General features: G+C 26.6%; 1 protein-coding gene across 1 annotated transcript; it reads left to right on the top strand.

Moving 5' to 3' along the window:
- Positions 1-1,566: 1,566 nt before the first annotated feature.
- On the top strand, positions 1,567-12,165 carry LOC135923472 (dihydroorotate dehydrogenase (quinone), mitochondrial-like). The gene is made up of 9 exons (XM_065458234.1): positions 1,567-1,643; positions 1,689-1,895; positions 1,956-2,155; positions 7,993-8,096; positions 8,294-8,497; positions 9,743-9,846; positions 10,074-10,233; positions 11,023-11,182; positions 12,024-12,165. Exons 1-9 carry the CDS (start codon positions 1,629-1,631, stop codon positions 12,073-12,075), a joined length of 1,206 nt encoding a protein of 401 aa, XP_065314306.1. The 5' UTR covers positions 1,567-1,628; the 3' UTR covers positions 12,076-12,165.
- The last annotated feature ends 13,410 nt before the right edge of the window (positions 12,166-25,575 follow it).

The following is a 25,575-nucleotide window of genomic DNA, read 5'->3' as shown; positions in this document are numbered from 1 at the left end:
TAATAACATATTTTTAAAAAATATTACTACCCTGATCTTGTACACCTATATATCCTTCCTCTCTCACTATACTTAATAGCTATTATTGTATCTTCACCAAAAGTATCTGTATCCAAAAAAATATATTAAATAATTTTATATATTATACCCTTTCTCTTGACGCGTTTTATTTTAGTATCCTCCTTTCTAAATTTCAACCCTAGAATTTAAGATTTATCAAAAATATAATTTTTCCAATTTTTAAAAAATAAAACTTTCTCCTGAAACTTTTATTCCACAGGACATTTCTTCAAATAGTGCTTCTTCTAATGAAAATATAATAATTAAAAATATATTTTCCTTTTTCCCAAATGCATTTGTTTACCTTCTCCTTCTCCAACTATAGTTTTAACAAGCCTACAAACTTAATTATTTGTTCAATATTATTTTAATTTAAGCAATATTTTAAAACAATATTCTATTAATTCAAAGAGAATTTTAAATTGAGTATTGTATCCTAGCTTATAAGAGCAATATTTACTACCTGATTATGTTAAAGTACATTTTAAAAGTGTTGCAAGCTTTTTGGGTGATATCAGGCTAAATTTAAGCAATATTTTAAAACAATATTCTATTAATTGAAAGAGAATTTTAAATTGAGTAGTAAATATACCTTTCAACTAGTTTATCATATGTCTTGTTGATTCCAAAGTGACCTGATAATGACATTTCTGTGAGATTTGTCTCACATCCTCCATGGAATGATTCTAAAAGTTTTTGTTTTTCGCTATAGAGTTAGATAACTTGAGCATTATGTAGGTTATGGTATAATTTGTCATTCTCTAAGAAAAACTTGGCACATTTGACTCTAAGGTTTCTTTTTAAGCCATGATCGCCGACATAGGAGTTTGGGTAGGTTTTGCATTTTAGGTAATTATAAATCCATTGATAACATCGAGATTCACTATTTAATATTTTTATATTAAAATAATAAAATATTTTACTTTTTACGTGAACAAGTTACTTTTTATAAAGGATGTCTAATTTCACCAAGTAGATAAAAAAAATTAAAATTCGATTCAAAATTTAAATTCGAAAATCTAATTTACAAGAATTTCAGCAATATTAAAAAAAATTGCATGATCATATAACTCTCCCTATCAATTTACATTGTAATTAATATATTTGTTACTAATTAACTCCCTCCTTAACACTATTTATCAAAGGGGTGTTTATCTATCATAGTTATTACTTAACTCAGAGGTATGTGATAATGGGAGTTAATTAATCACGCTACACCGGGTCTGAACCATGGGTCTGTGCTCGGGGTAAAAATTTAAAAATATTTATTTTATTTATTGCTTTTTATGTAAAAAATTATTTTTTACGATCCCGATCCTTAATTTAATAAGGATCAAAAATCCGGGATAATTGACAAATTTAGGATCAAATCCAGGATCGGCGATCTTTTGATTCGATCCTTTAATAACTCTGGGCCCTATATATATTTAAGTTTCAAAATCCTTATTTTTTTCATATCATAAGAATACCTGTCATGCATGCAACAGATAAGCTGTTAAATAGGACAAAACATATGACAAATTTTTAAACATCTGATTTTAAAATTTTTTACTATATTTCCTTGTGGCATGCCTCCTTTTAAAGTATAGCTAAATTGTTTATATATATGCCTATTTAATAAATAACAGAAATTTAAAACGATTTCCTACGTCTTATCTGGAGCAGGTATTGTATTCTGCGGGGTTTGTCTTTATAAAGGAAATGAAAATTTTTACAAAAAAATTATCATGCCAGTTATTTTCAATTTAGAACCAGAAACAGCTCACGCTCTTAGTATAAATTTATTAAAATGGAATATATATCCTAGAATGACGATTACTAAATCGGATATGTTGGTTAATTATTCATTGTTGATATATTTTATTAAAGTATGTTCCAATATGATACTTGCATAGAAAGTACAATATTTAGGACTTGATCTTGCTAATCCAATAGGCTTAGCAGCAGGCTGTGATAAAAATGGGTTAGTTATGAAGCCATTTTATCAAACTGGATTTAGTTTTATTGAAGTAGGATCTGTTACACCATTGCCTCAAATTGGTAATCCTAAACCTCGAATATATAGACTCATACCAGATACTGCAATAATTAATAGGTAATTTTATTCATTTTTAAAATATTTAACATTAATTATGTGTTTAATTCTAAGTGGGAATGGAAGCATTTATTAATAATTATGCCTACAAATGTAGTGTTAAGCTTTTCTATAAATTACCTTTTATTTCAATTGTTGGAATATTTTAAGATAAAACAGAGTTGCAAACTATTTTGATTTTTCTTAAGCATAAAATATAAAGCTTATCAATAAGCATAATAACATTTGAAGTGCATAGCAAAATAAAAATATTTAATTTTGCAAGCACTATAATTGTGGTTGGGAAAATTTTCAAAAATGTGTGTTCAAATACAAATACACTTTAAATAAATATAAATATTAAATACCCACAAAAAAATTTTGAAAAATATTTAATTACAAATACTTTGACTAATACTTTTTGCAAGTTGATTTTTATAGTAACACTGATAATTCTTATTATTAACCATTTTATAAAATCTTAATATACAAACATAAATTAAAAAAATCATATTTATTGCAGCAGTAGCATATATAAGTTATATTATAATTGCAAATTTCACCAATAATTAAATATTGCACATTTAAATGAATTATTGTATGCACAAAATTAATATTATAAATAACATAATATTTAGTAAAATAAAGCAAATAAATTATATTTAAAATTGAAAAAAAGAAGATATTATATATTTATTTTTAATATGATAGTTCATTATTTTTTAATATAATAAGTTTTTTAAACAAAATATTTAATCTATATTTATTTCGCCTATTAATCAAATCAAAATTAAATAAACTCTAACAGAACATAAGATGATGACATATACTTATATTTTAAAAAAATATTTTTTATAATCTTAAAATTATTTAATCCATTAATCAAATTAGCAAAGCTAAATAATCTGTTTACCAGAGCAGAAGATGTTTAAATATAATTATATTCAAATAATTATTTTTTATAGTTTTAAAATTATTTTGCACATTATATCTAAGTGCTCATCTTTAAAATAATTTTAACTTTTGTTGATTTTGGTAACATGAATTGATTAGGTTACACAATTTGGTTTCTTAATGTTGGTAGTTTTGGTTTGTTAATTTTGGTAGTATGGATTGATATGTATGTTGCAAAAGGCTTATATTTATAAACAAATTGACATGTGATACCTTTCACCTATCTCTAAATGTACTCCTACTTGATTAAATTTTTATATTATCATTGTACAGCTAATGTTATCATTATCTCATAAAACACCCAAAACTGACAACTTCTTAGACACTTCTTAGCCTAGAAAAAGGGTTAGCAATCAACAATATAACCAAAAGTTTTCTTACAAACAAAATTTCTATGCAACATACTAATCAATCCAAAATAAATAAACCAAATTGTTCAACCCAATCAATTCATACTTTCAAAATAAACATACCAAATTGTTCAACTCAATCAAATCATACAAAATCAGCAAACCAAAAAATAGTGCAACCCTAATCAATTCATTCTACCAAAATCAACATACCAAATTGCCAATTAATTCATACTACCAAGATCAGCAATTGTGCACATATTAATCAATTCCTACTATAATCATCAAACCATATTGTGCAACCCAATCATTCCATACTACCAGAATCAACAAACCAAATAGATATTCCTGCACAACATACCAATCAATAAAACCTATATGATCAAGCATTTATAATACCAAAGACAATAAATGTACATAAAATTTTTTTTCTTTCTAAAATGAGTATGACTAACAGTTGCAATGCTTATAGAAATATAGTCTTGCCTTAGGTATTTATTTTTATGAACATGGGCCCAGATTAAATTATGTATTAACTCAGGTAAACTCCCTTCAAATGAAATTTTATACAACAATATTGTTAAAATTGAAAAAACCCTTATTATAACTATATTTATCCTGATTTTTATGAATATTTTTAAATTGCCACCAACTTTGGTGAACCTATCTTTTAAATCTAGGATATTAATTTCTACTTTTTAAACAACACTTATTAAGGAAGTAAATTCAAATTTAATAAGTATTGTTATTTACATTTATCAAATTTTCAAAACCATAAAAATCATCTTCTTATACAAAAGAAAATAGAATAGCCTGCTTCATGGTTTCGTTTTCTTTTTGAATTATGTGGGCTTCACCCAGAAGCATTAGTTGCAAATATTTCTTTTTCTCACCACATGCTATCCATTTATTTTAAAATAAAGGTGTAAAAGAGTTGCCAAAAAGGCCCTCTTATACTCAATATCACATTCAAATATTGGGCCAAAGTGTTTATTCATCCCATTACCAATTAAAACAAAAATTAATAGAAATTTGCAGGACACACTCAAAAAAAGTGAACAAATCGATAGGTATCATTAAGTCTTTTACAAAGTCAGCTATGATACTCTTAAAACAGAAAAGGATGTTAGAGCAAAAAATCTAAATAGCTCAGTCTACCCAGAATTAAGAATAAAATTTAAGACAAGCATTGACAGAGCCTACTTTTATTTTAATTATATACTCTAATTAGGTTTCTAAATCATAAAAATTTATAATTAAAATATTAAATGATCTGGAAAATTTTAAAAGGTCAGCAATTCATAATAAAAATTCAAGATTAAAAAAACTCACAGGTAAAGTGAGATATTTATAATAGAACACATTTTTATAAATAATTAATTATATTATTCAAAATGAGAGAATGTATTTGCTAAAATAATTATGCATTAAAAAAAATCACAGGTAAAGTGAGATATTTATAATAAAACACATTTTTATAAATAAATATATTATTCAAAATGAGAGAATGTATTTGCTAAAATAATTATGCATTAAAAATTTAAATATCCATGATCACGTGTCAAATATTATCTACTACCTCCATATGAAAAAGTTGTTTATTCCATAAATCAGCAGAACTATGCTTGGCTCTGACATAAAACCTTTTATCAGGAAATTATAGGAATTGTAAACATAATAGCTTGATAAAAATATTATAAATTTATTAGCTTAATAAAAATAAACTCAATAGAACTGGTGGAATCTATATTTTTGTCCATATCAATCAGATGAGATATTAACTTTTTCGCTAACTCAGGTCAAAAATTTAATATTTAAATTAATAAATCATTGTTTTACAATTAAAATTCAATTTATAAAAGTATATAGAAAAGTTTTTTTTTGTATTCGTATGAAATCAAAAAGCTCGTTATAAATACTAAATACCTTTTAAAATATTCAAATAAATACTAATAAAAGGATTTATACCTAATATTTATATTCGCGTTACTGCCCAACCTTGACTATAATAATGAAAATTTCATAGTTATATATTTCAGAGACCTGCAGATGTACCAATTTAACGGGGGTGTGTTAACAAATTTTTTAGGCCTGATCCAGACAAAATTTTTTTTATGGCCTAGGTTTATAGAAAAAAGTTTTTTAGAGATTAACAAATATACCTAGTTGCCATTTCACGGTATGTTTTTCAGGTAATGTGAGATCATTTATAACTTTTAAAACTATATTTATTCTAAAATGAAAAATGAAAATTATTTTCATTTAATACCAAAAAAAGTAGGGAAATAATTAGGTGGTATAAAATTATTTTATTTTTTTTGCAATATAGATAAATTTATTTATAATATAATACTATAAAGTTTTGACATTAAATTTAAAAAAATGCATATGCAAAACTTATACTCATGATTAAAAAATTTCTTTCATAAATTATCGTAATAAAATAGAAATATATCTACCTTTTTAAGTTTAGATTACTTCTTTCTTCAAGAATCAGTTGACAAAAAATTCCACTCGTATAGTTTGTCCTAGAAGCAGGAATTCAAAACCGTTTTTGCCAGCTTCAAAACTGGAAATTGGCTGTGATCAGGGTTGGGTAAATCTTCAAAAAATGTATTCAAATATAAATACAAATATACTTCAAAAAAAAAGTATCTGAATTTAAATACATTTTCATAAAAAATATTTAAATTCAATTACTTTGACAAATACTTTTTGCAAGTCAACTTTTTTAGCACCCACACTAGAGGTCTGCAATAAGGGTTTTAGCCAACAAGCCCACCCACTCATTATTTTGAATATTTTAATACGCCAACTCATGGTATGCCAAATGTTTTAAAATTATTTTAATGGCTGGTTTGGCTATTTATTTATTTCAACGTTTTTTAAATTAAACTTATCAAATATTAAAATGATTTTAATAAAGTCTGTTCTACTCATTTGGCCTTAAAAATATACATAATTCATCCGCCTATCGCCCATCCATTGTGTTATTAATATTATTAACTACACTTGCCTAATGTTTAAAATATTCGAAAATATTCTAAATAACATATTTATTATTGCAAGTAGCATATCACTTATATTATGCAATAGAAAATTTAATTAATATCACAGAGTTACAGAATATAGAATAAATTGCTGGAGAATGAAAGGTTCATTTTTTATTTTGGCTTTTAGATGATTTCGCTATATTATTGATTTTTGATGATATTTGGAAAAAATTGACAAATTACACTTGGAAGATGGTGGCCACAAAATTTCTGCAAAAACATCTTATAAACATAAGAGCGTGATAGAATAGAAACTATTTTTCAAAAAACTTATATTTTGCTTTCGTTAATATACTCATTTTAAAAATATAATAGAATTTAAAATGGAAGATGATAGTTCTTCCCCTAACTCAAGTCATAAATTTAATATTTAAATAATTTAAATGTGGATTTATAAATTTATAATTCAATTTATAATTTAATAACAAGTATTTGTATTCTTCTGAAAGTCGTAAAATCGTAATAAATACAAATTTATTTTTATTTTTTAGTATTTAAAATACAAATATTGGCATTGCTGCCCAACCCTGGTTGTGATAAGCCGACCACTACTGTAACAGATCATCCACCTTATATGTTTTTTTATTTTATAGTTAAATATTTATGATATTCATTTAGAATTACCATAATCCCATTTGTTGTAAAAAAAGTGAGTTTCATTTACCACACTTTCCATTGGTATTTCCCTGATATAGTCCATTTTATAAGTTTTTGTCATTTTTCTCTTTTCCTGGCAACATGCGTAATTGTCTGAATTTACAGATAAAGAGAGAGATTTTATTTTTCTATTATATTTGTATTATACGCGATTTAAAATAATTGTTTCAGCCCGAGTTTTATAATTTGTGGCCGAGTTCGGGTTATAAAAGGAAAAAACTGCCGGCTCAGATATCTAAAAAAAATTTTTAGGCTCGGGCCGTGTTTATTTTAAAAAATTTACGATCCATTCCATATATCTGGGCCTGGCTTTGGTCTGAGCCTGTAGGTCTGATATATTTACATGGTCTAGCTTGTAATATCTTTTGTGCTGCTAAAAAGGATTACATTATTCTAAGTTTTTTAAAAAAATGGCCAAATTTTGGGCTGGCTCATAAGAATATTTTAGACAAGTTGCCTGGCCCAGCAAATTTTATTTTAGCTTCTGGTCAAGCTTTACCTTGATATATATTAAGAGAACAGAAAATTTGAACAACTAAAAATATTAAAATAAGGAAATATAAACTTTTCCTTGTATTTCCTTGATTTAAATACTATTGTGATGCTTTATTCTTAATTCAGTGGAATATATTTTTAGTTGGATTATTATTTAATTTATGTTTAATTTATTTCCTTTATAATGAATAAATACTTTCATGAAAAAGTAAAACAATCTTATTTCTTTTAATTAAAAATTATTGTTATCTCAATCACATATTAAAATTAATTATATTTTATTTAAAAGAATGGATTTTTTATTTTTAACATTTAATTTTCATCAATATTTTTTAATACATTTTTCAAGATTAGGTTTTAACAATGAAGGATTTGATGTTGTGTATAAAAGAGTCAAAGCTTTTAGGGATCACATGATTCAGCATTTCGATGATTATGGAGACCATAAATTAGGTGTGTCCGTATAATTACTTTTCAAGTCAATCATTAGTGTATTTGGGATTTTGATTTGGATAGGGGAGTCAAAAAAAATGAATCACATAATATTTTAATTAAAATCCCATTTATAAATTCTAAGTGTAGGGTCCCTTATATCTCCTAAATATGCCAATTAAGCCAATCATTAATATATTTCTTAATTTCTTTTATAGGGGTAAATTTAGGCAAAAATAAAGCTTCTACAAGTTTGTATCAAGATTACATAGCCGGTATTCGTAAATTTCATTCCGTTACAGATTACTTAGTAATAAATATATCAAGTCCTAATACCCCAGGATTGAGAGATATCCAAAGAGAAGGTTTTCTGGAACCATTACTATTTGAAATTAACAAAACCAAAAACGAAATAATTAAAAGTAAGATATTTATAAATAAAATTTGTTTTTTTATATTTATTTTAAATTAAATCTAATATTTGAGTTTCACTTATTTAATATATAGAACCTTTATCATTTTTGCACTCTTTTTAAATATTATTTTCTAATAAAAAACATTAGATCAAGTTTATTAATATTAGTAATAAAGAAATACATAATTATCATTTTAATTTTATTCGATATTTTTTATTGTTCATTTTAATTGGAGGTGGGCGCGGGCCTTGAAATTACGCGTTAAACAATGGGTCACGGCATGAGTGAATGAATTTTTAATTTCTAGCCACATGATCGGCCTACCAAATTACTGGACTAGATTGGACATAGTTAATCATGGATATTTTAAATTTTATATGATTATAAATTTACAATTTGATAATTATAAAAATTATAACATATATTTTCTAATTTACTTTTTTTAGAAAAAGGGATAATATTTCAAACGATTTCATATTTTATTAACATTTCTTTACTATCCTAATCATTTACACTTAGGTTAGATATCAATCAAAATTAAATACCTTAATAACTTATTTGTTTAAATTTATCTTATAAATGAGTCTCGGATATTTATTTAATTAAATTTATTAATCATCTTCTAAATTATTATTTGCTTTGCCAAAGGAAAAATTTGGATCCTCTTAATTTTTTAATAAATATATTTAGTATTTAAATGTGTCATAAAACTACAATGCAGCCCAGGAAGACAATTTTATAAGAATTGAATTACTAAAGCCCTTTTATAAAATTACATTAATACACACCAATAACCACATAAACTAATCTATTCTCTTTAAAAGTCTTACAGCTTTTACAAATATTTATTACAAAAAGCAGCATTATCATAATATGCTAGATTTTTACTGATTAGCTTTATTAGCACACTAATGCTATTCTATCATGTAAATATTTTTTATATTAATAGTCATTTTTTCCAGAAAAGAGAAATTTCTCTGTTTAAATATCAATGACAACTTTGAATTCAATGATTAATGGGGCCTTGCATCATAGATAGCTCGGTTGAAGCAAATTATCGCATATATTCGTTTGTCATGCCATTGATCAAATATAATATATGTACTTTAAAAAAATAAATTTGTGGAATATGAAATTGGTGGGCCATTGATCATTTATGACGCATAACATTGAAGATTCTCTATAAGATTAAACTAATTATTATTAAAAAAAATTAATTTTGAATTCTTAAAGTTTACTTATCAAATTTAGATCAGAGAAATGAAAAATTTCCTCTAATATTCCTCAAAATATCTCCCGACATGAATGATTCAGAAAATGACCACGTAGCTCAAACAGTTTTGAAATGGAACAAAGTGAGTTATATTTTATAAAAAAAAACATCTTTATATAATATTTATTTAAATTAAATATGCTTATGATTTTAGTAATAAATAAATCTAATAAAATCTTTTGTCCATATTATTAATAAATTAGATAGATTGATGAATGAACTTGTTAATTCTAATATTAAAGATACTTGTCATTTATTATTTTTTTAAAGTATGTTACACCAGAAAAATTTACAAAAACATGTTTTAAGCATTGCATTGATGGTTTAATAATAGCAAATACAACTGTTAGTAGACCAAGCGAATTGAACAGTGCTCCTGAGCTCATTAATCAAGCAGGTGGCTTGAGTGGAAAACCGTTATTTGATACGTCTACAAACTTAATCAAACAATTTTATCGAAAGACACAAGGTTTTAACAAATTATTAATTAAATTATTATTTAATGTTTCTTAATTAAATAATTTATTCATATTATTTAATGTGAAATGAAATTTATATATTATTCAGGGATCTGCATAGCCCAGCCAGTTTCTGCTCGTTAAGATTTTTTGCACAAGTTACCCTACCCGTTATTTAAATGTTTGTTTGCCCGATAAGTTTTTTACTAATTTCCCAGGCCTGAACCGTTACCCTCTTACGAATTTTCTGGCCAGCACATTTTTAATATTTATATCTATTTTTTTTAATGTCAATTAACACCTTATACTCTATATGGCTGTCTATTTCTAGAACAACAGTTTAATAAATCAACGGTAATTGGATCATATCACAATTAAGTTGTTTAATTTTTTGTGAATTTAGTATTTTAGTTAGACATCTCTTAAAGTATAAATATTAACTTATATATATCAAAATTTTAATTTCCGGGTTGGCCTATTAAAACTTTACAAAAAATCAGATTTTTTTTTTTATATATGAATTGTTCAGCCCGACCCCATTTCTTTTTTATTCACAAAGTTACCTGACCCAGCACGGTAAATTTTTGCATGGCCAGACTTCTAGATGGGTATGTTTGAATTGTTTTACCCGGTACGTTTATTTTTTGTAAAATTGCCGATCCAACCCGATAACTTTTTGACCGGCCCAAGCCGTTTAAAAATTTTAAAAAATTTGCCCGGATTTTGGAGGACCGGGCTTTGCAGATCTCTAGATTATATACTTGTTGCAATATCCGGAATCGATAATAATACATTATTAGGAAAAATAATGATAATTGGAGTGGGTGGAGTTAGTAACGGTCAAGATGCCTATGATAAAATAAGATCTGGAGCCAGCTTAATACAATTGTATACCGCACTCTTGTACCAGGGTCCACCTGTAATACCTAAAATTTTGAGAGAACTCGAAGCCTTATTAAAGTTATTATGATTTGAATATTACATATTTCTTGAATATCATAGAAATTTTTAAAAACGGTAATTACTTTTTCAAAAAAACTAATATTCGTAGTCAATAAATTTACTTACTATAAAATAGATTATATAATATCGAAAATGATATATTTTAAAACATATTTAGTTCTATCTAGATGCAGATACATAACCTAAAATGTATTTAGATACAAATATATACTTCCCAAGATAAATTAAGATACATTTTTTAATAATCATCTAAGGTGCGTTTAATGTTCGAAATTGATTTTTTTGGTAAAACTTAAATTCAAGCTTTTATTACTGAGCTGGAAGATTAATATTACACTTCTGAATAGCACCTTTATATATGGATAATCTTTAGATATAAAAAAATCACTACACTAATTATAATAATCATTCAAAGTTTGATGGGTGCATATCTTCTTATTCAATTTTTTCCTCTCATTTGTTACAATTCAAAACTTTGTCATCGACTAATTGCAGTGTCAAGTATTTTCTTTGCATTTGAAATTAAGTCCAATCAAGTTTGAAAAATTTACCGATCCTCTATTGATTGTTTCTAATATTTCTTCATCAGTATTACTAATATTAATCAACCAAAAATTTATAATAAAAAAACAAAAATGTGAATGTTATATAAATAGATACAACGTAAAATGTTGCGAGTTAAGATGCAGTTACAATATTTTTGTATCTAGTTACTTTAATAAGTCTGATGAATATGATAGAAAGAATCATTACATTAGATAGGTTACGTTAAATCAATATAGTATCTTTGCACATGTTTAAAAAAATATTTTTATATCGAATATAAATATTTATGCAGGAGAGATGGATATACTCATGTGTCTCAGGCCGTTGGAACTGATGTTAAATGACAATAACTCTGTAGAAATCTTCCTTATAAAACTTGGATTTATGATATTCATATATGATTTAATTATAAATGTTGAATAGATTTAACCGAAATATAGAATAAAACTAATTTTTTAAATACTTTAATAAAATGAATTATTATCATTAACTCTTTTTTAAAATTAAATAACAAGAATTTGTAAAGGATATATTCACGTATATTAAGGCTTTTTTAATGTCAAACAAAAAAGATGGTTTTAAAATTATATTTAGGGTGGACTCTCGGACCTCGACAAAATTTTCAAATTAATTTTTTCCCTAGCGCTTATAATCTTCTCGCTATCCTTGAAAAAATCTATTTTTTCCTCAATTTTATATTTTCCATTATTATTTTGATCTAAAATATTGGTTCTAATTGTATGGAACTCGGATCTTGAACCAAATAGTTGAATTGGTCGGACAAAACAGATTTAAATTTTTTCCTCGAATTGGGATAGATCTGAAAAATAGGTCCAATGCAGGACTATTACCCCCTTATTTCTATTAACTCGAGTGTATACAGGAAAATCCTAATTTATTCTAATCCTAATTTATTCTGAACTTTTCCTTGTTTTCCTGAGCCAAATAATATAACTCTTAGATAACTTATCCTTCTAAATATTCAGTATGCTTATTCGGCTTATATAGGCTATTTGAAGATAATTTGGTCCTGTGAGTAGTCTTAGAAAGGACAGGACCGATCTTGATATTAATTTGCTTTACTATCCAATTAATAATTTTTTGTTTATGTTATTTTTATAGAGGAGTTATTTTATTTTTGTGAATTTTTATTTTGCAATATGAAAATCATAAGTTTATCAGAGAAACTTTTACTTATAGTCCCAATAAACAAATAAATTAGATAAAAACGAAAATATTTTAAAAATAAAACCTGTCATGGATCGGTCTTTTATTTAGGACCACATTTTGTAAAGGTGGTCCGGATCATAGACTCCGTGACCTTCACTATTTGTAAATACTTTTTATATTTTAGTAAGGTAAATAAAGTTAGCTTTAAAGTAACATTAGTTCTTTTTCTGGGGATATAGTACTGTTGTATGCAAATATATATTTAGATGAGCCCTTCTTAATTGGGTGGTATTCAAATTTATATAGATGAACTTTCATTGATTTTGTTGTATTCAAATAAATATAATTATTTTAAAATGTCTATGAATATGAATATTTTAGATTATAGTTGAAAAAGAAACATATAATTTTTCATTACTTAATTTTGTTATGAATTTTTACGAAATTATAATTTTTGGAATATTAAAAGTGGAATAAAATAAAAAGATTTGAAATAAAAGAAAATCATTCTTGAAGATAAAAAAAGAAAAAGGATATTAGAATTAATCTGGTTACGATCTAAGACTAGTGATTATACTGAGGGTAACATCAGTAAGATTACCAAATTCAATAAATTATATATATTGCATTATGTTCAGTCTCTCCCACTAGCCTCAGCAATATATATCAATCCCAAATTGGTACAGTGGTGCCTTATAGTGATTGATCCAGGCTTTAGAAGATCAAAGGTCAGTCTAATTATACATTAGAACTAGGTAAAAAAAAAATAAAATAAAAAATAAATATATATAAATTTTTTGATAATTTCGGTTTTCTTATTGATGTTATATAAAATTTGGATTATTGTATTGGTTTTATTCGTATGTTTATATTCATTTAATTGTTTAAGATTAATTAAAATTATTTTAATCAAGTGGTTATTGAGTACACGTTAATGTATATTACGCAAATAAATTTATTAAGTTTAATACTTGAAAATATAAGTATAATTATATTTTTGTTGCTAATTTTAAGTTTCACGTTAGGTTAAGAAATACGACTTGCGTTAAGATAAGATAGAGAGTAAAGAGTTAGAAAATATTAAGAATATATTAAGAGAGGAAGATAAGAAAAGAAATATAAACAACTTCATACGAACGGATAATTACAGACAGATCATTTGCTATAGTTGTGGTCAGCCGGGCCACATGTCGCGCCAATGTGAGATAACGAAGAATCTAAGATGCGCGAGGTGTGGCAAGAATGGCCACGTGGCTATAAGTTGCAGAGTAAACAATTCAATTGTAAGGTGCAATAGTTGTGCCCAAGAAGGACACACAAGAAAATTGCAATAAATGACTAAGAGAGAGATATTTTAATTTTAATGATAAATTTTGTAATGATAATAATTTTTCTAATGTTGATAATTTTAATTCAGGTAAGAATAAATATTTTAATTTTAATGATAAATTTTGTAATGATAATAATTTTTCTAATGTTGATAATTTTAATTCAGGTAAGAATAAATATTTTAATTATAATGATAAATTTTGTAATGATAATAATTTTTCTAATGTTGATAATTTTAATTCAGGTAAGAATAAATATTTTAATGTTAATGATAAATTTGGTAATAATAATATTTATTCTAATGTTGATAATTTTATTTCAGATAATAATAAATATTTTAATGTTAATGATAAATTTTGTAATGATAATAATTTTTCTAATGTTGATAATTTTAATTCAGGTAAGAATAAATATTTTAATTATAATGATAAATTTTGTAATGATAATAATTTTTCTAATGTTGATAATTTTAATTTAGGTAGGAATAATTATTTTAATGATAAATTTTGTAATGATAATAATTTTTCTAATGTTGATAATTTTAGTTCAAGTAAGAATAAGTATTTTAATGTTAATGATAAATCCGGTGATGATAATGAGTGTTTTACATTGGCGTACGCAGCGGGGGGGGACAGGGGGACAAATCCCCCCCCCCACACACAAAGCCAAAAAATGCAGATGCCGGATATATTTTTCAAAAATATTATTGTTTATATTAATTTATATTTGTTAATATTTATTCGTATCTCATATTAAATATATATTATTAAGTTATTTTATCAATTAATTTCGATTTCAAGTTTTCCGGCGTAATATTTACTTATTATTTTCAAATTTTTAGTGGCGTAATATTTATCTACCATTTTCAAATTTCTAGTCAAATAATAATTATTTCTGAAACTTCTGGTCCAACAGGGAAAAAGAAGTTGCAACCTTGTCCAACGAGATAGAGCCTCTTCCATCAAGCACGCTATTAAGGAGTTAGAAGAGCCAATTATTTGCTATTACTGAAATATTACAATGGCCTGAAAGAAATATTTCCTCAGAAGCAAGAAAATTATTGGATTCAATGCTTATTTCAAATTTTATTTCTCATTAGAATGTATTATTTAATTATACAATTATTTTAAGTATTACTTCTCAAAAACATGACATTGACTTGATTAAGAAGATGAGAATAGCAGAGAGCATTTTATCAGAACTCAAGAGTTTCATATTTTATTGTTGAGTCGAAATCAGAGCTATACGTGTTTAATATTTGTCTCCCTCGACTTGTAGCAAGGCAAGCTCATCGTTAAAACATTAATATAGGATAAGTAGAAGAGTATATATGCAGATACATTTATAACCCAAATAAATGAATTTTTAATATATCATGCAGCACTTACATCTGCAAATATTACTTCCACAAAAGCCTTACCAACCTTTTTCAGATGGTGATAGAAAAAAAAAATATTTGTTAGATTTTTATTATGAAGATGTTAAAGTATCTTATGATGCCTTACTAGCTGAATAACTATGTTTATAAGATAAACTATAGTTGATATAGACCCAAAAAATGCTATGGATGCTCTGCATTATTTCAAACACATTTTAGATTAAATTCCCAATGTATTAAAAGGGTTTATAAACTCTTCCCATTAGTAAACTAATGAGAGAACACTCTCTTTTTTAAGAATAACAGGCCTCCAGAAGTACTATTTGCAGGGCACGGCCCGGATTTTTTTTAAAGATTTTTTACGCTATTTTTAAAATTTTTTTTAGGCCGCTCGGCTTTTTTTTTAAATTTACAGGCTTGGCCCGGCTTTTTTTAAAAAAAAATTTTCAGGCCCGGCCTGGATTTTTAAAAAATAAATTATATTTATTTTTTATTTTTATAGCTAATAATAACGATTTCAAGGCTTGGTTGTTTTTTTAAAAAAATTTAGGTCCGGCCCGGGTGTTTTTTAAAAAAAATTTTGGGCCCGGCCTTGGTATAATTAAAAAAATTAAAATATTGTCCGGCCCAGGAGCCGGGCCTGCAGGTCTCTGAAAAACATACCAAGAAGTACAACATGTGAAAGTAGATTGAAAGGTTTGGATTTTTTGAATATTCATAGGCATTTGACAACAAGCAAGGATGAGATAATTGAAAAATTAGCTCAATTCCAACGAAGATTGGATTTTACATTGTAAATATATAACATACAAAATACAATTATTCCTAAGAAACTTTTTGTGTAAAGGCTCAAAAAATTCAAATTTCTATTTTGGGTCATTTAAGTGATTCTTTACATATAATTGTTTTATAATTCACATTAATTTAAAATTGTGTATTAGGAATAGTTATTAGTCATAATAAATTTATGCTTGATATTTTTAAAAATCAATAATATTTTTCAAAAAAATTTATTATCCCCCCCCCCCCCCCCAGACCAAATTCCTGCGTACGCGCCTGGTGTTTTAATGTTGATAATTTGAATAATAATAATAAAAGTATAGGTAAAGAGAGAAATATAAAGATAGAAAGTAGGAATTTTGAAATATATAGAATAAAAGGTTCAACTGGTGTAGATGTACGAAAAATTAAATTAGAGGATTTTTTAATGAAAAATAAATGTCCGAGAGTCAAGATAAAGGCTGAAGAAGCAGAGATATGTTTTTTATTGGATACAGGAGAGGAGATTAGTCTAATGAGTGTAAAAGATTTTAATAAATATTTTCCAAAAGAAAAATTCATTGCAAAGAAAATAAAGGTTAGACAATTAGACGGTAGCATGGTTAAAATTCTAGGTTTTTATGTGATAAAATTGTTAGCTATAAATAAAGAAGTAAAGTTATGGATTACTACACTAAATATAGAGCCTATTTTAGGTTGGAATGACATTGAAAAGATAGGTCTCCTCACTTCTTATTATCTCATTCGTTATTTTGTTTTTCTCACGGACATTTTCAAACAAAGACCACCAAAAGACTGATTTACCTTGTTTAAGAGTTAAACAGGATATAGTTCTCGATAAACTCAAAAATCGAACACCAGAATTTTTAATTAGATATACAAGTAACTTAGAAGAAAATAAGAGATATAAAGACAATAGAGGTAAATACAGTCGAAGATAAAGAACAAGGAATTAATAAAATTGTTGAACTGAATGTGGTTGAGGACAATTTTAACAAAGAAATAAAGATTATTTTGAATAGATATAAAGAAGTCTTTAAAGAAGAATTAGGGACTCTTAGAGATTTTGAAGTAGATATACGATTAGAACAAGATTATCGACCTAAATATTGCAGCACAAGAAGATTGCCGTTTTCGTGGATAGAAGATATAAATAAGGAATTAGACAAATGGTTAAAAGAAGGAATTATAAAACCAATAGTTCATAGTGTATGGGCAACACCGTTAGTTCCCATAAGAAAACCAGATAACAGTTTAAGACTGTGTATAGACTATAGAGTATCAGTTAACCCGTGGGTAATAAACGAAAGATATCCATTACCTAGAATAGAACAATTGCTTGCTTATTTAAGAGGAGCAACAATTTTTTCAAAAATAGATTTTTCGAATGCTTACTTTCAAATAAAGGTAAGTGAGAGAACAAGTAAGATATTAACGATTACTACGCATAGAGGATTATTTGCTTTTTGTCATTTACCATTTGGTTTGAAAGTATCAACTCCAATATTTCAAAGAACTATGGCGGCATTATTTCAAGGAATAAAGGGAATAATGTATTATTTAGACGATGTTTTGATATCTGGTAGAACAGAAGAAGAACACAATGCTAGGTTAGTTAAAGTGTTAGATATTATATTAGAAAATGGTTTAAAAGCTAATATTAATAAAAGTGTTTTTGGAACAAGAAAAATAAAGTATTTAGGATATATTATAAAGGGAGATGAAATTACTCCAATTGCAAAGAATATAGATAAGATAATGAATATGAGAGCCCCAGATAATAAAACTGAAGTACAGGCGTTTTTGGGAGCAACGAATTATTATCATCGGTTTGTTAAAAATTTTGCAGAAATCGCCTCACCGTTGTATGATTTATTAAAGAAAAATAAAAAGTTTGAATGGGGAGAAACAGGAAAATAGTTTCCAAACATTGAAGATAAAGATGGTAGAGAAACCGATTTTAAATTGTTTTAATGAGAAATTAGAGATTATATTAGCGGTTGATGCATCTAATGAAGGTATAGGAGGAGTTTTATTACAGATGACCGATAAGGTTGAGAAACCGATTTTATTTTTATCGAGACGGTTTAGTAGCATTGAGAAAAATTACTCCACGATCGAGAGAGAGGCTCTGGCTGTGAAATTCGGGCTAGAGAAGTGCAAAGAATATCTTATTGGAAGAAGGTTTATTTTATATACGGATCATAAGCCGTTGGTAGATTTATTCAAGAAAGAAAATAAAGAACTTATGATGTCACCAAGACTACAGAGATGGTTAATTTTAGTTGGTAATTTCAATTTTGAGATAAGATTCAGAGCAGGTAAACAAAATTGTTTACCAGATATATTATCGAGATTGTTTAAAAAAGACAGTGCAAACAAGGATACAGTAATCAATAGTTTAGAATATATAGAAGAGGAGGAAAAATTAAATAGTAAAGTTATAAGAGCTTTGAAGATAGATACAAGAGAAGAACCGATAACGTTTGAAAGAATAGAGGAGATATCCAAAAAAGATGAAGAATTAATAAGAATTAGAACTTGTTTGAAAGGAGAGGCAGAATGGAAAGGTGTAGACAAAGCTTTTAAAAATATAAGGAATGAATTAAATATAGAAAACAATTGTTTATTGAGAGGATATCGATTAGTGATACCGATTAAGTTAAGAAAAGATACATTAGCCGTATTACATTCAGGACATCAAGGCATAGAAAGAATGAAGAATAAAGCAAGAGAATATATTTGGTGGCCCAAGATGAATAGTGAAATTGAAGAATTAGCTAGAAGCTGCGAGACATGTAACATGTGGGCTAATGTACCACCAAAGAATAAAGCAGACAAATGGCCAGAAACGGACATTCCATGTAAAAGAATACATGTAGATTTTTTAGAATATGAAAAAAGAAGATATTTTATTATGGTAGATGCTGGATCGAAATGGATAGATTGTTAACAGGTTTCAGGTTTAACGACGAAGATAGCGTTGACTAAAATAAAAAAATTTGCAGGTAAATATGGATTAATGGAAACTTTAGTTTCGGATGGAGGCCCAGCATTTAAAGGTAGAGTTTTTAAGCAATTTTGTGATAGGTGGAATATTAAACATTTAGTATCGCCACCACATTACCCGAGAAGTAATGGTCAAGTCGAGAGAATGGTAGCTATTGTTAAAAGCTGGCTAAAAAAAGAAAAATATGGAGAGGGAAATGGTGGTTGTTATTATTAGCATATAACAATACTAAAACAAGCAAAGGAAATTCACCATCAGAAATGTTTTTAGGTAGAAAAACAAGAACGGAATTAGATTTTTTGAAAGAAAGAATAAAGCAAAAGGAGGATACATATGATGATAAATTTAAAGTTGGAAGTCTAGTATGGATTCTACTGTTTGAGGGTCCAGTTAAATGAAGGAAGGGTATGATAAGTAAGAATATAGGTTAATAAAAAGTTGAAGTAGAGATTGAAGGGCAAGAAGGCACTTTTACTAGACACCTAAAAAAAGTAAGACTGGGAAGCCTAGGGCAAGTAAAAGATATGGGAGACAATTAAAAGAAATAAATTGATGATAGACATTATTATGAGAAACATATTGATGATATACTTAATTATGAGAATCAATTGTTAAAGAGATAAATTGAGGATTGACATAATTATGAGAATCATATTGATGATAGACAAAATGATGAGAATCATAATTTACCAGGGGATACAATTAAAAGAAATAAATTGATGATAGACATTATTATGAGAATCATATTGATGATATACTTAATTATGAGAATCAATTGTTAAAGAGATAAATTGAGGATAGACATAATTATGAGAATCATATTGATGATAGACAAAATGATGAGAATCATAATTTACTAGGGGATACAATTAAAAGAAGATAAATTGATGATAGACCTAATTTGATAATCATATTGTTAGATAAAAGAAAATTGATGATAGACATAATTAGTAGAATCATAATTTCAAGAGATCAATGAGGAGAATAATCATTCTCGAGGAAATAAATTTAATGATAGACCTAATTATGAGGGTTTAAACGGTGAAGAAATTATCAGGTGAATAGTAGATTATTAGAAGATTTGGAAAGATATATATTTTTATAGTAATTTTATAGATGGCATATATGTCAGAGTAGGAAACAAGATTATCAAGATGGAAATCAGGGAAGCAGATGGATCGGCCGAATCAAACAGATGATTCAAAGCAGCAAGGGTAGAAGCGCAACAAAGATACGGAGAGTTACTGCAGGAAACACCCAGAAGACAAAGGATAGAACGAGTGGAGCCATATTGGGTTCGGAAGAATCAATTAGCATGTTGGGCATGCGGGGGAATGCATAAAATAAAGTTTTGTCCGACGACAACAACGTCCTCAATGAACGGTTCAGAGTTGGAAGTGCGAGTAGGTGGGGCACTAACGAAGGAAGCCTTGGAAAGCTAATCTTAAAGGGTGGAGGTGTTGTATGCAAATATATATTTAGATGAGCCCTTCTTAATTGGGTGGTATTCAAATTTATATAGATGAACTTTCATTGATTTTGTTGTATGCAAATAAATATAATTATTTTAAAATGTCTATGAATATGAATATTTTTGATTATAGTTGAAAAAGAAACATATAATTTTTCATTACTTAATTTTGTTATGAATTTTTACGAAATTATAATTTTTGGAATATTAAAAGTGGAATAAAATAAAAAGATTTGAAATAAAAGAAAATCATTCTTGAAGATAAAAAAAGAAAAAGGATATTAGAATTAATCTGGTTACGATCTAAGACTAGTGATTATACTGAGGGTAACATCAGTAAGATTACCAAATTCAATAAATTATATATATTGCATTATGTTCAGTCTCTCCCACTAGTCTCAGCAATATATATCAATCCCATATTGATACAAGTACTATTTTGCACAAAAATCAGTTGTATAATAAAAATCGCGGGAAAAGCGTTTTTCGGAAAACGAGCTGAAAATCGTTTTGTTTGGTTAAATAAAAAATTGGTTGTATTATTATGTACAATAATCTGTATGCTTCTGAAGAAAAGCCTTTTCAAGCTATTGGGTTATTTCAGTAAGAACATTTATTATAAGCTCCTCTAACTCGATAAAGGCGTTAGTTTTATGGTAACTTCAGATAAAATTCTGTTTATTATATTTTGTCTCTTTTAGATGCTAGATATTTTGCCTAGTGTAAATAAGAAATTTTTATCAAAATAAATAAATTTATAACTAAGAAATTTGATATCATTGGTAGAGAACATGAATCAGAAATTGCCTGAGCAGTATAATGCACATATAGCCATTGGACATTTCCTTATTTATAAAGGCCTGGAGTCCATTTAATTTCCCACTAATTGCAGGCTCCATAATACTCTTTCAAGATGATTAGGAATCGGATTTTCATTTATAATTGGTAAAAAAAGTCCCTATATCCATTCCTTAGATAAATTTTAAATCTTAAATAGAATATTAATTTTGAAATATTTTACCTTAGTTTTGCCGTGAATAAGTTTAAAGGATTTGATGGGAAATTTTAAAAGAGTATATATAAATATTATGCTAAAATTTGAAATCGAAATTAATACATAGAATAAATTAGTAGCATATTTATTTCAGCTGTGAATGTGATAAATAGATGTGAATGGAATTACAAATGCGATAAGAGGTAGGAATGATTATATCATATAAATTAATAATCATAAAGTAATATTTTACCAGCATCTGAATTCTTTGGGTTGGGGGAAAATTTGCTACCTCCATACACCCCCACACCCCAAGAATACGCGCCTGACCCTTATGATTTTATAGCAGAGTGTACAAGCAACGCTTGTAGCTGTTATTTTGGACTGGATATTGACAATTTAGATTTATCTTCCAATATGAAATTTTATTAGAAGATCAATGATCGGATATCATTAGAATTCAAGAAAAAGTTAAGGATTCAGAATCACTCATTATATTTTGCCAAAAATAATATAAAATAATCAATGATTGTACTAATAGTTTTAAATTTAAAAAAAATATGAATTGATGAAATAATTGCAATTTTGCTTTTTTCATAAAAAATTTATTAAATTTGAGGAAAGGAATTGTAAATTTAATTATAATTTCTAATCATAGGCTTGAAAAATATATTTAATTATAATTACTAAATATTTTTTAAAATGGAATTAATTACAATTAGGGGAAACCGACATAATTGAAGTGGTATAATTTATGAAATGTTTAAGTAGTTTTATTCTTTACATATGTATCTCTACGATAAAAATTAATATTTAAGAAAAAAATTTTATAGTTTTTTATTAATATAATAAAAATTTAAGAATTATGAAAAACACCCAGCTTATCCTTTCGCTTTACGTGTCATATCGCTTCTTTATTTTTAGATTCTACGTTAAATAAATGAAAATAAATTGTCATATGATTTACCAGGTTCATCTATATTATATATATTAGTGATCTGCATCGAGCCTAATTTTTCAAGCCCGGCCCGTACCCGAAATAATTTTTGAAAAAATTGACCCTCGACCCGAATTTATTTAAATATAGAAATTAATTTTTATAATTACTCAAAATAAACGATATGTTATATGGGGTCTAGTTTCTATAAATAAAATAAAATATTTTATTGGACTCGACCCGGCCCGAATTTTCTTAAAAAATATCAGGCCCGACCCAGCTCCAACCCGTTTTTTAAAAAAGTTTGGGCCGGGCCTGACCTACTCTTGCAGATCTCTAATATATATCACCCGAAAGAACTTATCACTTAAAACTCATATAATTTACAAAAAATAAGTCAATCATATATATTGCAATTCATGACCCTAGTGTCTTATAAATTTAGTTGGATTTTTTTATTCAAAATATTCCCTGCCTAAAAATGTCTAATACTTATCTCGTCAAAACTTCCCAGATCTTCACAATTAATTAAAATTTAATTTGAATATAATAACTTACCATAAATATTGTCAACATTTTTATACATGATAAAATTGAGTTTATTTTATCTAGAATTTATATTTAGTCTGAGTAATAAAAGAAGTTATTAGTAAAATTATAATTAAAAAATTTTGACGTGTTAAAATTTAAATTTTCTTATGAGCAATTTTGTGTGAAATATTTTAGACTTACTTAAGCATCTTATTAAAATACATATTTGGCTTAATTGGTATAACACTATCCCCGGTCTCCCTTCTAATTACAAAAGAATTATATATGTAATACTGCCTAACTTTAGTTCTAGTACAGGTTTAAATTTTATGGAAAAATAAAACTTTAAAATTAATTTTTCTAAATTTGGGAGAATTTGGGAGGAGAGTGAATGAGCTATACCCTGGGAAGAGCCAGCAGGAGCTGTTGCGGGATCAAAATATTAATCATTTTTGCATCTAAAATTATATCTAAAAATATGTAATAATTAAAAATAATAATTAAGAATATTATAAATTTTAACATTTGTGTGCTCGTTTCGCCCTTGAAATGTCCCAAACTCACACTCATTGGTCACCGATTGATTTGTAAAAGTGGGGTTTTCTATTATATAAGATAGTTTTGACCTTTATTTAATAATTATTTCTGAAAAATTATAGTCATCAAAAGTTAATTTTTTAGGTATAAATCAATAAAATGTTTTTAGCCCTATATGCTTTATATAACTATTTTTGTTATAAAAATTAGTCATTAACTTTATAAAAAAAGCTATGTCTTGCTATAAAATTAAGTTTGAAAAATCCCCGGACTCTGTACTGCTATGAAGATAATAATTTAGGTTTGACAAAAATCATTATAATATACTATATTTTAAAAATTAATATTAAAATGTACATGTCGTTAGTGGGGCTTTGTTTGGCATATTCAATAAAATAGCCAATTTTTGAAACATAAATCTTAGAATGCGTTTTTAATTTTGAAACTCCTGATTTTATAAGGGAATAGTATGCCAGCATGTAAAAGTATAAAGTATTTGCTCCTGAATTTTCTGAAAATTTTTCCGTTAATCATTTTATAAATGAAAATTCTACGATAATTGATAGAAATTAAGTGTATTTCAATAAAAAATTCATAAATTACAGTGTTCTTCAAAAATAAAAAACCCTGTTTTATAAATGATATATGTTATAAAAATTAGATAAAAAAAAACATAGGGCAATGAAGCTTTAATAAAGCCCTATATACGATATATAGTTAAAAATGGATAAGTTATTAAAAGAGGAATTTTTTGCATTCCATTTTCTTTATAGTTAAGTGCAAATGACCCTGCCTCATTTTGGAAAGTATATGTTGTGAGATACTTTAAAGCTGAAAAGGAAGGTTCATAAGAACAAAAGTTAAAGGAATAAGTGATTGATATTCTAAAGGGTACTTTTTAAGAGATTTTTCTCCATTTAGTTTGTATTACGTTTTGCAATGCAGGCGTAAGGCGAAGGAAATTATTATAATCATAAAAATAATTTATCATGCCACGAAGAAATAAAATTATATATTTTTCTAAATGTGTGCTAATTTTTGAAAAACAAGGTGCTATGCTATTTTTCAATAGAGGGTGCTGCGGGACCTTTAAAGCATAAAGCATTACGCTTCTAGCGAACGCTTAAAATACACAAGATAGTAGGCAAAATCAAGTTTTCAAAGAAAGTGCGCTATAAATGATTTAAATTTTATTAGTTTGCTAAAAACCTGAGTCAGGCCATTTTCAGGCAGAACATTTTTTCAAAGAGGTTTTCTAGGCATGTTTCTAACTAATTTTTTATTTATTGCCAAACTAAGGTTAATATTTGGCTAAATTAATATTTTTTCTTAATATAAATTGCCATTATTTAATAGTTCATAAAAATCAATCGTTTTTTTATTAACGATTAAGTGGCATCTATTGTGAGGAACCTTTTTTAAAATATGCTATGCAAAAAAATTAATTTGACAAATTATCATCCTTTGATTGGAAATAAATAAAAAATTAGCTGGAAACATATCTAGAAAATAGCTTAGCTCTTACGAGTTACGACACATTTAAATTTTAGGAGACCTAGTGCTTGAGCCATCTGATTATATTATTACTTTCAAATAAGCCTGCTTATAGTCATAGATGGTAAGGAGAGGGGGGGGGGTAGGGGGTTATGAAAATATTATTTTTTATTAAAATTGTTACCGAAATGAAGAATAAATATATTTCGATCA

This window comes from Gordionus sp. m RMFG-2023, chromosome 2, assembly GCF_954871325.1.
Source record: "Gordionus sp. m RMFG-2023 chromosome 2, tfGorSpeb1-WG-v2, whole genome shotgun sequence".
NCBI lineage: Eukaryota > Metazoa > Nematomorpha > Gordioida > Chordodea > Parachordodidae > Gordionus > Gordionus sp. m RMFG-2023.
Note: the sequence above shows the minus strand (reverse complement) of the source record. Positions and strands in the feature narration are given on the sequence as shown.

What these genes read in the sequence shown, in the direction of transcription:
- LOC135923472 (XM_065458234.1), top strand. An exon ending in TTACTAAATCGGATATGTTG is followed by an intron (nt 1,896 to 1,955) that starts GTTAATTATTCA and finishes ATACTTGCATAG; the next exon opens with AAAGTACAATATTTAGGACT. An exon ending in GATACTGCAATAATTAATAG is followed by an intron (nt 2,156 to 7,992) that starts GTAATTTTATTC and finishes ACATTTTTCAAG; the next exon opens with ATTAGGTTTTAACAATGAAG.